The 14584-nt window shown below is 47.4% G+C and overlaps 1 protein-coding gene across 5 annotated transcripts in view; it reads right to left on the minus strand.

The window, feature by feature from the left end:
* The window catches only part of CYP20A1 (cytochrome P450 family 20 subfamily A member 1), a 279688-nt gene that overhangs the window by 40214 nt on the left and 224890 nt on the right, over positions 1 to 14584 (minus strand). Inside the window, exons 13-14 of one of the 5 annotated variants that reach the window (XR_014980004.1) lie at positions 5591 to 5702; positions 2483 to 3332 (exon numbers count right to left, since the gene is read on the minus strand). The exons of 2 other annotated variants lie outside the window; for them this stretch is intronic. Coding sequence is in view for 1 of the 3 variants with exons in the window: in XM_085648945.1 (XP_085505071.1) it covers positions 3182 to 3332 (151 nt within the window). In the remaining 2 variants the exon portion in view is untranslated. Of the gene's footprint in view, positions 1 to 2482; positions 3333 to 5590; positions 5703 to 14584 lie in introns of those variants that run through there. 2 more of the 5 variants (XR_014980003.1, XM_085648945.1) reach the window with 2 other exon arrangements.

Here is a 14584-nt window from a genome sequence, read left to right on the forward strand (position 1 = left end):
TAGCAGACATGCCATATGAAGTAAGTTTATTATACATGAAATGTTAGTAAAATCAAAAAGTCTTGACTAACACAAGATCTTTTTAAAAAAATAAATACATCTTGGATTTCCAAATTTTTGAGCTAAATGAAAAGGTGTTTTGAACTACTTTGGTCTTACTATTTCTCCTAAACTCTTTATCATGAGATAATCTACATCAGTGAGTCACAGAAGAAAGAATAAGGAGTGTGGAGCTCAGATCAAAGAACCTTGACAGTGCTTTCCGAAGATCGCACATGGCGAGTAAGTGGGTTACAGTCAACTTCTCGCTGGAGTCGATTTGGTCACAAAGGCAGGAGGTAGGATTAAATTCTAAATGAGAACGAACGTGTAGTGACGAGGTCCACAGTCAGGATGTAGTTTCACGTAGATTTATTAAGATCAGTTACAGGTTGTAGAGATGCAGCCCCACCAGGAGCAGTCTGCCTGCTGCTCAGCCCATACTCCAACTGACACACTCAAGCATCCAGGCACCCAAACATTCCATTCAAGACTCTCACACCAACATTCCATGCATCACGTTCACACTGGCTGAGCAGTTAGGGAGTAAGTAACCAGATAAATACAACACAGATTACAACATACCTTCCCTTCTTCTACAAAACAAAAATAGCAACCACAAACAAGAAGGTTCAAACAAGGAGAACCCCAAGACATAGAAAAATTGAAAAGTAGACAAAAAGTGAGAAGTGAACCCAAAGGGTGAAAGGATCATAGCAAAGAAACCAAGAAAAATCATGCGAGAGCAAAGTAGAAAATACAACAGAGATATGCAAGAGTAAGTAAAGAGAAAGAGAAAATGAAATAACAGGTTAAGACCAAAGTACATGAGAAATGGAAAGAAAGAATAAACAATGTAGAGGAAACAGGTGACGGACACCCGAACAGAAACACTGGGACTCGTACCCATTAGAACTAAGTAGATGGGACTAAAACCTACTACAGGCTCCATAGATGGGACTGACACCCACTACAAAAACAAAGTGTGAAGCAAAAGGAGACTACACCCGTGAACTGTGAACCCAACATTGAAAGAGACTAAAACCCATCAACTTTGAAAAGGGAGACACCCCCATTAAAACACCTCTCTAGTAAGGGTAAAGACTAACTGTCTATGTCTCTTGTATTACATTCCTTTAAACGGAACTATCGCCGGTGAGCGACCTCTCACCAGAGTAGTGCTACTATAGACAGAGCCTCATATTGTGCACCCCACTTGAAAAGAAGAGAGAAAACCATGGCAGGAGACTAGTGACTAAGAATGCTAACAATACACAGCACATCACAGATGTAAATTCTTTTCATATTGTGAGTAGTTCTCAAGCGTAATCCTCCCTGTAGGTCGTTAAAATATAAAGTTAGGTCAAAGTTTCACTTTGATTCATTCTAGGGCAGATTGTTGCTTATGAGCACAGTCTAGACAGATGCCCCGTACCTCTCCTAGACGTAAACTGATCAGCGCTTCTTGGATTTGTGCCTCGATGTTGCCAGTAGACTTGCTAACTTTGCTGTCAGGCACAGCTTGAGTGCAAATTACAATTCAATACAAACGTGCGGGGATCTTTTGTAGTATCCATGCAAACCACCATACTGAAGGAAGAATGTAGTATGTACATTGCGCTGCACCGGATGGCCAATACCGAGCAAGCAAGCCCCGCAGCTTGCGTGAAGTAACTAATATCAAAATGGCGGCACGCATGCGTTGCGTGCACCGGGTGGCTCCAGACTTTAGCTTGTAGGTAAAATCCATATAGATGTAGAAAGTACTTATTGAAAAGATGTGGAAGTGGTGAGGTTCACACCACTTACTCACTTGAATAAATGTCTAAGCTGGGGTGTTCGCTGACAAGTGCTAAGTATGACACAAGCTGTAACTGTACCAGGAATTCCAAATGTTTAACCCAGTGAAGTACAAGCAGGCTGGGGCTGTCCGGTGAAAGAGACACTGGTGGGGCTGGCACGCCTTGTACTTCAAAATGGAGGTCTCTTCTTAGTATTGTAGGTTTCCTTTAGAGATTTCTTGTTTCAGAGTCCCTTTAAAAACACACATAGTTTCGTTTTATGAATCGTTGCCAAAAATCTGTAGTGACGAGGTCCGCTGTCAGGATGTAGTTTCACGTAGATTTATTAAGATCAGTTACAGGTAGTAGAGTTGTAGAGATGCAGCCCCACCAGGAGCAGCCTGCCTGCTGCTCTGCCCATACACCAACTGACACACTCAAGCATCCAGGCACACAAGCATTCCATTCAAGACTCTCACATCAACATTCCATGTATCATATTCACACTGGCTGAGCAGCTACGGAGTAAGAAACCAGATGAATACAACACAGGTTACAACCAAATGTTTTCCCAAAAATATCTCAGTATGTTCGTCAGACATTTTGGGTAAAAGATAATTCGTTTTACCACACTGCAGGAACATATGAAGAGAGAAGGTGCATTTTAAAAATGTAATTCAAGCTTTTAATAACGTTTTTCCAATCCCATGTTAAAAAAGAACCCAAGCAATATATATATGAATTGACAATATAAACAAGAATATAATTCTTATTGACACTAAAGTCAGCCCTCTGTGGGTCAAGCAGCTGTTGCTTCTTTCGCAAGAGCTTCACTTTTTCTTGACAGATGGCAATGCTGAAAATCCTTTCTTGGACCACGAAGCAAGAATTTAAGAGAGCCTTTCATCATAGCTAATACCTTAAGTAGTGAATAAAGCGATTGCTATTCCCAGGCAAAGGGCAAGAGCATGCAAGTAAGAGAGTTCGGCTCAGTTAAAAAAGATGACAATGCAGCCATACGCAAAAAAACTTATCACTAAATAATGAATTGGACACACCACCATTTTCTCCACTTTAATGTGATAAAAAAACCTTTTCTATGAAAGTGAATTTTATAGTGTAAAAGGGGATTCAAGTTTGACATTTATTGGGGTCCGAGTTGTACTCTGTCAATTTTATTGGTCTATTTTTGACCCAGGAGGAAGTGATTGCAGGTGGCAAAGCCCATCACCGGAGCTGCTGACCACCATCTTTGTCCCTATTGACTTTTCAGAGTAGAGCCCTGAGTGCTTCAGCACCCCACTTGGCATGAAGCAGTACTTTTCGAAATGTAGGCACTTGCTGGAAGGAGCTGCTTGTTCTTAGCTTCTTTTGGAAACAGTGATCCATGCCTCCTCCTTTGGCGATGTCACTAGTTCATACCGCGTCTCGATGACCTGCCCTGGCACTGGGTGTAAGCGCAGTTTTCTCACCAGCACGCTCAACAACACTGTCGCCACAATGTATGCAAACCTAGAGGTGAATGGAAGAAAAAAGAGAAGTACAAATAATCTGTGTGCTTTTGGGGACGGGACACAGCTTATAAATTTGAAGTAAATGTGAAGTACATGAACGACTCAATTCCAACAGATTTAAGAGATCCAACTTTTTCACCTTCAAGACTTTGTCTGTTGCATGGAAGAATGCTGGCCCAAGAAAGCCCAAATATCGCAGAACCCCAGTCAGAACCCTTTTTCAATGGGATTTCACGCCTGAATTGACACAATTCATGAATATGATCAGAGTAGCAGGTTTTCGAAGGGGAACACGTTTGTGTGGCTGTTACTCATCTTACAAACGTATATCTTGCTGAAGACACCCTGTTTAAGATCACACTTTCTTTAAGTCAGGCCCAAACTGGGAGCTTTTGCATGGAATCACCGAAGATAAAAAGTGTGTGTTCCCCAAGTGGAGTCTGTATAGCCACAATGTTGGCTGTTAGTTTGACTTTGGGGGGCAGAAGGCTCTTTGCTGGACTCTGTTTATTTGTAGCCAGGTTCACTCTACATTAATCCTAGTACCCATACATACAATCACACAATCATCCAGTGGTCGAAGTAGGGGGGGGATCAGAGGGGCACAACGAGCCCATACTTTTTTCATTTTAGAAAAACAGTTCTCCTACTTTGAGTGGAAAAAAACAACAGTCCTGGGACGGTTAATTATGATGGTTGAAATACTTCAGCTGAATTGGATGGGAGGGACTCTTTCTTGAAATGTGACACCGAGGGAGGTGTAGACCGCTAAACAATCCTAATCACCATGGTGCCTGCTTCCCTGAAAGAAATGTCAACATGCACAACTGGTCAATCTGCAAATGTAAAGGATTCACGGAAGCCGGTATTGGCTTTAATCGGCGGAATCACTTGAAGCTTCCTGATGACACACATTTATTCTTTTTGAGAGATGTCAGGGAGCTACCAGTTAAGCTGTGAATTCTGTGCTTTTAAATGACAGATGAAAAAACACAATTGCACTACATTACATACAGTCTAGGTATTACTAAACTCTATATTTTGGAAGCACGTAATCTTAATCCTTTTTGCAAACTCTGTAGCTGCCTTTTTATACTGTGTGTAATGCAAGTTTAAATAATGACTTACATGTTCACCGTGCCTCCTGTCACAGACGAGGACCTTTTGGCACTAAACATACACAAGTCACTATTCTTCACTGTACCAATCAGAGTTAAATTCTGTAGTGCTCTGGTGAAGTGCATTAACTAATAGAGGTGTCACAATGTTCAACAGAGCATTTCCCACCAGGCTGCTCCTATGGCAGAGGAGAGTCTACTGCTTTTAAGTAGAGCAAATAAATCAAACCTAAAACGATAATAACTGAGTTATTATCATTTTATGTTTCTGTGCCGCATTGCGGGTGGGGCGGGGCTGCTCAGCTCTTGGAACAGGGCAGGGGAAGAGTGGTTTGCCCACTCCTAAGTACACACAACTGTGTGGCCGGCCCTCTGGGATTGGCTAAACAGTCATGTGCACCATGGGCGGCTCCTCCATGAGGGCGGAGGAGCGCCGCCCCACGGCTTTCTCGCAGTGCGAGAGCAGAAACATAAAATGGTATTTTGAATACCATTTTATGTTTCTGCTTCTCGCACTGCAAGAAAGCAGAAGGGTTTGGTGGGATGGGCGGTCCTGCTCTAGGGCAGGGGAGGAGTGGCTTGCCCACTGTTGAAGGTGCTGACTGTTTGGCCGGCCCCCTGGGGCTGTCCAAACCAGTCATGCACACTCTGCCTTTTCTCCATGTAGGCTGAATGCAGCCTACATGGAGAAAATAGCCTTCCCAATGACGCCTGGCTGGTCGGGTTCCTGACCAATCACAACGTTGCCACTGCAGCATTGTGATTCAAAGGAGAGGAGCAGACACTATGCGGGACCGGGCCAATGAAGGTAAGGTAGCTTTTTTTTTTCTTTATTTTAATTTTAAATTAATCCTCCCCCTCCCCGCGCGTCCACCCTAAGCACGACCCCCTCCTTCACCCCCACCCGTGAGACATGCCGGCCACGACTGATGCGCACTATCCCTGTTCTCCAAGCAGGCTGCATTACAGCCTGCGTGAAGAACATGCCCAGGCCCCCATTCCATGGCTGAGCCTCTAACCAGGACGCTCAGACCAATTATAACGCTGCATTGCAGCATTGTGATTGGTCAGGGGAGCCTGGCTGTGCAGGAGCCGCCGGCTTGGTAAGGGTTTATTAAAAAAAAATATATATATTTACATCGTGTCCCCCGCACCGCCACCAGTGAACCGTGCCGGCTGCAACTGTTTCCCACTGATTAACATCACTTGCATTTAATTTTCATTGAAATTGTGTTTTATTTTGTAGTTACCTAGAGGTGAAAGACAGAAAAAAGTTACAGAATATTTGTTTTTTTAACCCACGCCCTCACACACCCAAATCCCTTTGCATAGAGCATCACAGTTCCCATACTTTAAAAAAAAAAAGACCTTCAACCACTGTATACAACCACGCAGGAAGGAGCCCTTCACATGTAAGACGGGGGCTTGGCAGTAGGTAGACCTGAACATGGATTCCGCATGAAACATAGCACAGTACGGCGGATTTTTATTCACATCACATATTTAATTCCAACAGCACGAAGGTTGAATGCCACTCCCGCCAGATTAACACTGCAGGTTTGAAGCTTCTTAGCTTGCTAAATTAATAAACGTCTGAATTTCTTTACTGCCTCTTTCCAGATGGAACTGCAAGACAACAGCAGCAGAGTGCCGAGAACCAACCATTTTAAGTTACCACGGCACAAACATAGAAAGAAATATTAGGAGACATCCTGAACGCGTTGACATAAATGTTACAGCAAACAAATGATGGACGGAATGCTGACAATGCAAACATTCTCCACCAGTCAAAAGATCTGGATTAAATTAATCGTTCTTTTGCCAACTACGCCACCCCAGTTTGGACCCAGCCATATGCAAATCAGTCTTGACCCTGTGCCCCATGGGAACAGTCCAGACCGAACTGCCAGGCCAGGTCCTCCCTGGACCGGAAACTAGCATCCTAGGACGGGTTTCAGGGTATGTCACCCTTCTTCAGCCAGGCTAGCTCAAACTGGAATGGCACGGTGAGCAAAAAAATGATGGATTTAGGCCCAGATCTCTGTACTGGGGTGAATGTATGATGACATTGTTCTGCATTCTGTCCATTAACCGTTGTTTTCGCGTTGAGATAAAAGCAGCGCAAGAGCTATCCAGTCTCTCGTGAGCAGGAGCGGAGCATCTGGGATCCACCCCTGCACCCACCGCACCCTCAGGAGGGAGCCTGGAGCCCCTCATTAGCGGATGCGCCCCCTCTTTCAGAAGCAGATTTTTAAACAACTATTCCGAGTTCAGTGGAAATCAAACACAAACCAAGACTTATCTGAAAGCATGTGCAATGCTGCAGACAAACTATATGGTACGCTGCCTCTTCTGATTGCAATCATCACCCGATTCTGAAAAGGTCTACGGAGGAATTTAGCAGCAACGCAATTTAAATCTCAGCCTCTGGGAAATCATCCCTTGTGCCACTGAACTGCACCTACAGGTTGAAGGGGGGGGGGTGTTCTTTACTAAATTACATATTTTCTTCCTGCAGCAAGCATTTCCAAGGGTGTTTACATATTTATTATTTATTGCGCAGCTTGTAGAGTACAGAAAGCTCTCTTTGTAGAAGTAAAAATAAAATAAATAGACACACACACCTCCTATATGTTTGTGTGTGTATGTAGTGTGATGCTGATACTACAGAGGCAGCATGTGCACTTCTGCAGAAAATGGCATGAAAGCGATTTTGATTGGAAATGCCCTTGTGGGAGTTGTTTTTTTCTTTTCTTTTTACATTAAAGTCAAATGAGCCGAGCTTACACTAATTTATATTGCGTTTAAACTGTCCACTATTTTGCACTGACGTTGTTTAACTGTTGTTTAAAGTTCTAAAGAATTGTGAGTGTCACATTAATAACCGGAGAGCGTTCCCAGAGACTTTTTCTCACTGTACCTAACCAGGGACATTCCGATTGACCAGGGTCAATGCGATACAATGTATCAATTCAAAATGCTCGAATAAACTGGGAGAATGACTGAAATACAATGTATTACTAAACGCTAATTACTGACCCCTACTTCTGCTAAAAATAAAGGAGTTGTAATAAGAGATCTTATTTTCTACACTAAAAGAAGAGCCCAATGGAGGAAAGCCTTGCTCTCTCAACTCCAGATTTCTGCATCCATGAAAATTCCACATAGGCTCAAACTTGGTAGCCCCCTCTATCGCCTGCAGAGCTGAAGCAACCATCTCCCTGTACAATAATGGGATGTTCCTTAGCCAATCTTCAGACAGAAACCTACACATGTTGGATGACACTTTCTGTATCATCAGATACTCTATAACTAGTAATGAACATGCCTCCTCACAAGGATATCCTAACTCCGCCACACTCCCTCAGGAACCGACAGCAATGTCCTCATATACCTTAGCTGCATTAATCGCTCTACCCCTTCCCTCCTTGTTCCCCCATGGTGCGCTACACACTCACCAATTCACCATCACCTTCTGAGGAACATGAGGCCATATCCATGAAGCACCAAACTATTCTACCCCCTTATGACACCGCTAAAGTAGCAAACACAGTGACTCACAGCCAAGAAAATGAGCACTCCACCTTGACTATCACCTTAACGGCTGAACACACACACCCTCATGGACATCGAATATTCTCAAGGCACTCCCTTTGGCCCAAAACATCTCAACCATGATGCCCAATAACCCATTTCTTAACAATATCACACAACATAAGACCTGCCCAGCTCACCAGATTCCCTCCTAACCCCCCATTCCATTTACACCTCTACATTCTACAGAATGGTTCTTCCAGACTAGCAGCATTCTAACACAACAGCTTTGTGCACTGCTAACCCCACCCCACCCCTCTCCGGGCCCTGGGACCCAAACCTCAATCTCTTGTTCTCACACATCACTAGATTCCAAACTTGGTGAAATTACACGGGACCTACGACTACTTGAGGCAAACCTCCACAATCTAATAAGCATCACCATAGAGCTGGCAAACAACAGATGGAACTGCAAAACTCCTGTGAAGAATAACCACAATCAGGTTGCAGATACTAAATACCGCTGTAGCCCCAAAAACAATGTAACCCTAACTCTCTCAGAATTTCTCCATCTGAGATAGAGAACAATACCCTGCCCCAACGCATACCTTCGGCCTATAAGACTCAAAGATCCTCTCTCCAATGGTGACATTCACACCGTCCTTCTATCATATAATTCTACAGATTCCGGTAACAGACCAGATCTGGATGGAATACAAACAATTCTTACAAACACACACAGAAAACCAAGGCTCAGGTACAGAAACATAAACAAATTAAACATTAAGCAAGTGCCCATCACTAAGATAACCACTGATTAGACCACACCGCACTTGAAATGCATTCTACTCAATTGCAGATTGACAGTGAAGAATGCGGCAGACATCGCAGACCTCATACTTGCACACGAGCTGGACCTATTACTCCTTACTGAAACCTAGCTAAATGACTCCTCCACACCTACACTTGACTTATTAGTTCCACCTAACAACAACATCATAAGAGTAGATACACCCAAGTAGACCAGGTGGAAGTATTGCTTGCATACACCGAAACAACGTCAGTGAAACAGTCACACAACACTACTCTATCCTCATCTGAATACTTATGCATTGATATTCTGAACAACAGTCCAGTATGCAAACTGCACACGATCTACCACCCATCAGGCGATAACATCACATTCATAGAACAAATAATGGAAACATTTCTAACAGGACAAACAATGCACCCAGATCTTCCTCAGAGATTTGAACCTCCACTGGAATGACCCTACTGACCCAGCTGTCAACTGCCCTAAATCCTTCCTGTCTGACTTTAACTTGACACAATTCCGTGGCAGTCCAGCCCACAACTTGGAGGAGACCTTGGATCTCATTATTGGAATCCATCATCTCTTAACTGAACTGTTTAATTCATCTAACATCCACTATAACATGTATGCTGGCGACACCCAACTGTACCTAACGCACAAGTTACTTACTTGTGTAACAATATATCTGTAAGAGACATTAGTTAGTGATAGATTCCTTACCTTAGAATATCCCCAGGTGTCAGACTGGATCCGGAAAGTTTTTCGTCAATAGTACTCCTAGGCGTTGGTAGGCGGCGTCGTATGGCTCCACGTACGTCGCTGGCATCGTAGTCGCCGAAATGACGTCGCTGGAGCTACTTAGACGCGCCCACACGTGCTGACATCAGTTCTGTACACGACTTTCTGTGCCAGGAACGCAGAACCATGCAAGAAACTGACCACTGGTGCACTGAAACTAGGGCCCTGAAAGGGATGACCTTAACCCTAGAAATCAGTCCGCAGAACGGGGAGGGTGGGGGGGGGGCGGTGAGGAATCTATCACTAACTAATTTCTCTTACAGATATATTGTTACACAAGTAAGTAACTTGTGCATCTGAAAGAGACACGTCCGTGATAGATTCCTTACCTTAGAATAGATACCCCAGCAATACCAACCCCTGTGGTGGGTGTGCGAATCAAGATCACACCAGAAAGTCAAGGAGAACAGAACAGCCAAAGAAGCCGTCTCTCCGGAATTGACTATCAAGGCAATAATGCATAGTAAAGGTGTGCAACGAGGCCCACGTGGCTGCCTGACATATGTCTTGCAGGGGGGACACCAGTCCCAATGCAGTAGTAGCTGGTGTCGCCATGGTAGAATGGGCGGGCAACCCCATTTTTAGCCAGAGAATAACAGGCTTTGATACACAAGACGACCCAGTGGAGATGGTCCTCTTGTGTACAGCCCGGCCTTTCTTGGCGGCTACATAGTAGAGCTGGTCAACCACCCGGAACTATTGTATGCGATTCACATAAAATGAAAGCGCACGTTTTGGGTCCAGACGGTGAAGCCTCTCTTCCTCTCTGGAAGGGTGCGGAGGCGGAAAAAAAGTGGGCAAGGTGATAGTTTGCCCAATGTGGAAGGCAGTGACAACAACCTTTGGCAAGAAGGAAGGACGAGTACAAAGCACAACCTTGTCAGGATGAACCAACAGAAAAGGAGGCTTACAGGAAAGGGCCTGGAACTCACTCACACGCCTAGCGGAGGTGATGGCAACCAGGAAAGCACTCTTCAAAGTTAATAAACGAAGAGGACAGTTATGAAGCGGCTCAAAAGGAGCGCACCTCAAAAAGGTAAGTACCAGATTTAAGTCCCACTGCAGCATCACAAACGGAATAGGAGGAAAAAGGTGAGTAATGCCTTTGAGAAATCTATTAACAGGGGACTTGAAAAGAGAGGGCTGATCAGGAAGCCTGAGAAAGGCAGAGATTGTAGAAAGGTAGCCCTTGATAGTGCCCAGAGCAGAGCCCTGCCGGGCCAAAGAAAGAAGGAACAAAAGGACCTCTGAAAGAGGGACAGAAAGGGGATCCACAGTCTTTGCTGTTCATCCATACCACAAATTTGTTCCGTATACCGATTTAGTGGAGGGGTGCCTGGCTGCCAGAATGACATCACAGACTTCAGGAGGTAAGTCAAACGGAATCAACTGTTGCCGCTCAATCTCCACGCATGTAGTTGGAGGCTGGACAGGTTCGGGTGGAGGACAGTCCCCTGCTGCTGCGACAGAAGATCCTACCGAAGAGGCATTCGGATTGGGGGATCAGTGCTCATACTGAGTAGCTCGGGATAACAAACTCTTCGAGCCCAGTCCGGGGGCACAAGAATGACTTGGGCCCGGTCGTGCCTGATCTTCTTCAGCACTCTGGGTAGAATTGGTATAGGCGGAAAAGCGTACAACAGACCGAAATTCCAACGCACAGAAGTGACGACATTGCGCGTTCTCTTCAGTGGCGAATAGATGTAACCAAGGCTCTCCTCACTGTTGAAAGAGACCTTGCGCCACTTCCCGAGTGAAGACGCCATTCGTGATCCATCATGCACCTGCGGCTGAGTTCATCCGTCCTGGCTTTCAAAGTACCTGCCAGGTGTTGAACCGTCAAGGAAATGCCTTGACGTTCCAGCCATGTCCAGAGACGCAGAGCCTCTTGACACAGGGTCCACGACCCCACCCCTCCTAGTTTGTTGCAGTACCACATGGCGGTACTGTTGTCTGTGAGCACCTGCACCACCTCACCCTTGACAGAGGGAAGGAATACCTTCAGTGCAAGAAGGATCGCCCGAAGCTCCAGACGGTTGATATGGAGCCGAGACTCCACCTCTGATCTTCGCCTCTCCCATGTGGCCGCCCCATCTCAGGAGGGACGCATCCGTCACCACTGTGTGCTCTGGTTGGGGAAGGGAGAGGGATCTGCCACTGACCCAATGGTGATCCGTGAGCCACCACTGCAATTGTTGTGCAGTGACCTCCGAGATCTGGACGTAGTCAGACAGGTTCCCCTGATGCTGCACCCACTGGAACTTCAGGTCCCACTGCAGAGCCCGTATATGCCATATGGCATGGTTGGTGAGCAGGATGCAGGAGGCCATGAGGCCCAGCAGCCTCAAGGTCGTCCTGACCGAAACCCGGGACAAGGGCTGAAAGATCGGAATCATAGCCAGAATGTCCCAGACTCATTGTTCGGGAGGATAGACCCGAAACTGCGCCGTGTCCAGAACCGCTCCAATGAAGAGGAGCTTCTGAGAGGGAATCCGGTGCGACTTCGGCACGTTGATGGAGAACCCCAGCAAATGCAGGAGGTCGGCCATAGTCTGGAGGTGGGAGACGACTGTTTGGGGCGAGTCCACCTTCAACAACCAGTCCTCGAGATAGGGGAAGATTGATACCCCTGATCTGCGCAGATGAGCACTTTGGTAAACACCCGAGGGCCAAAGGGGAGCACGGTAAACTGAAAATGCTCCTGCCCTACCATGAATCGCAGGTAACGCCGGTGGGCCGGCAGGACGGGGATATGGAAATAAGCCTCCTGCAGATCTAACGCTACCAATCAGTCTTGTGGCAGACAAGACCTGAGCAAGTGTGAGCCAAGATAGGACGCAGGCCTTTGTCCTTCTTTGGAACCAAGAAGTAGTGGGAGTAACAACCATGACCTACTTCTGGCATCGGAACGCGCTCTATGGCCCCCCCCTTGGCCAAGAGGGCCATAACTTCCTGCTGGAGAGGTGCCAAGTGATCCCCGGACATGCGTTGGTACTGAGGTGGCATAGCTGGAGGGAGTAGCCCCTTCAGACAAGCTACAGAACACACCTGTCCGATGTGATGGTGCACCAGTGGTGGAGGTGATGGTGAATCCTGCCACCTACTGGCGTCTGGTGGGCCTGAAACACCAGACTAGGAAGGATTGGAGGCAGGGGCAGCAGGGGGGGTGGTGGACTGACCTGCACGCTGGCCCCGTGACCCGTCTCTACGGGTCCCACATCTACGGCTGCGCTGAGACTGTTGCTGCGCATGCCTGTGGCTTTGCGACGAACGTGCTTGGGTGCCCCTTCCATGGCCACGAAAGGAGCGAAAAAGCAGAAGCGGATGGAGTGCGTGTAATCGAAAGGCCTAAGTACTTGGCCGTAGCCCGCGAGTCCTTAAGACGTTCCCACGCGCAATCTGCTTTATTGCTGAACAGGTGAGTACCATCAAAGGGCATGTCCACCAATGTGATCTGGACATCCCCAGAAAAGCCAGTCATCCTCAGCCAGTCATGACGGCGTTGCGCCACTGTCGTTGAAATCACCCTGCCCAGCGAGTCTGCAGTGTCAAGACCACAACGGATAGTGAACTTGGCTGCGTTTCTCCTTCAGCAATAGCTTGGGAGAGTATCGTCCGAGCCTCCACCGGTCACTGAGGCATCACTTGCGCAACCGTATCCCACACAGAATGGGAATAACGGCCCAAGAGACATGAGGTGTTCACAGACCACAGGCCTGAACTGGCAGAAGAAAACATTTTCTTCCCAAACTGCCCCAGTTCCTTGGATTCCCTGTCCGGAGGTGCAGAAGGGAACGCGCTCGGGGATGCAGAGGCTTGGACAACCAAGCTCTCGGGGTGGGGTGTTGGAAGAGGAAAACGAGGTCACCCGGGGCCGGGCGATGGCATCAGGCCACGTTCTTGTGTTGGGCCTGGACCAGGTGCCCAAAAGAAAGTTTGAGAGTGCATCGTTAAAGGGCAGCAGCGGCTCCGTAGAAGCAGAAGCTGGCCGAAGCATCACTGTCAGGAGGTTAGTCCGGACGGCCACAGGAGCTCGAGGTGGAGAGCCTCAGCTGCCCTACGCAACACCATAGAATATGAACCACCCTCCTCCATAGCCACAGTAGAAGGAGAGAGTGCGCCACGTTCCGGTGCATAATCCTGGTCACCTGCATCCCCCGGATCCTCATCCCAGTCCGGGTCTAACTCACATTGAGCTGCAAGAGGGTCCTCAGACGCCTCCCAGTCCTCCCCTTCCTCCACAGCCTGCTGAACAGGCAGAACATATGGACGTCGGTGGATATAGAGATAGATGTTCCCAAACTGCGTCGGAATCGGCATCGGTAGACACCCTTCCGGCACCGGCTCCACGCTGGGGAGGAACCTGGGGACGGCGTTGACCGTGGCTGCAGCCAGCGCCGTCGCTGTCCATGCCGGTGGAGGTCGTACAGGGCCAACCGGCATGGACGGGGATCCAGGCCTGGATCCACGGGGTCGACGGCGGGGCCAGAGCGGGCAGCGAACCGGCGGGGCCGGACATTCCGAAGACATGCACCATGGCTGACAGGAAGCCATGGCCTGGCAGTGGGGGCACGACCCGGAGTCGTGGTCGCGCCCAAGGCAGTAGAGACACTCACGGTGCGTGTCCGTCACCGACATCGTGCGGGGACAGGCAGTACAGGACTTAAAACCGGGCATCCCTATGCACCTCTAGAGTGATATATACTTGAAAACAGAGACAAAAAGTCCCAAAAACTCAGTCAAAAAATGACTGGGGGTACCGCTCTCTCCGGATCAGCACTTGCTGGCGCGGAAAGAGAAAGAACTGACTTTAGCGCGCATGCGCGCATCTAAGTAGCTCCAGCAATGTCATCTCGGGGACTACAATGCCAGCGACGTACGCGGAGCCGTACGACGACGCCTACCGACGCGCAGGAGTACTGCTGACGAAAAACTTTCCGGATCCAGTCTGACGCCTGGGGATATTCTAAGGTAAGGAATCTATCT

This window comes from Triturus cristatus, chromosome 3_2, assembly GCF_964204655.1.
Source record: "Triturus cristatus chromosome 3_2, aTriCri1.1, whole genome shotgun sequence".
Classification (NCBI taxonomy): domain Eukaryota; kingdom Metazoa; phylum Chordata; class Amphibia; order Caudata; family Salamandridae; genus Triturus; species Triturus cristatus.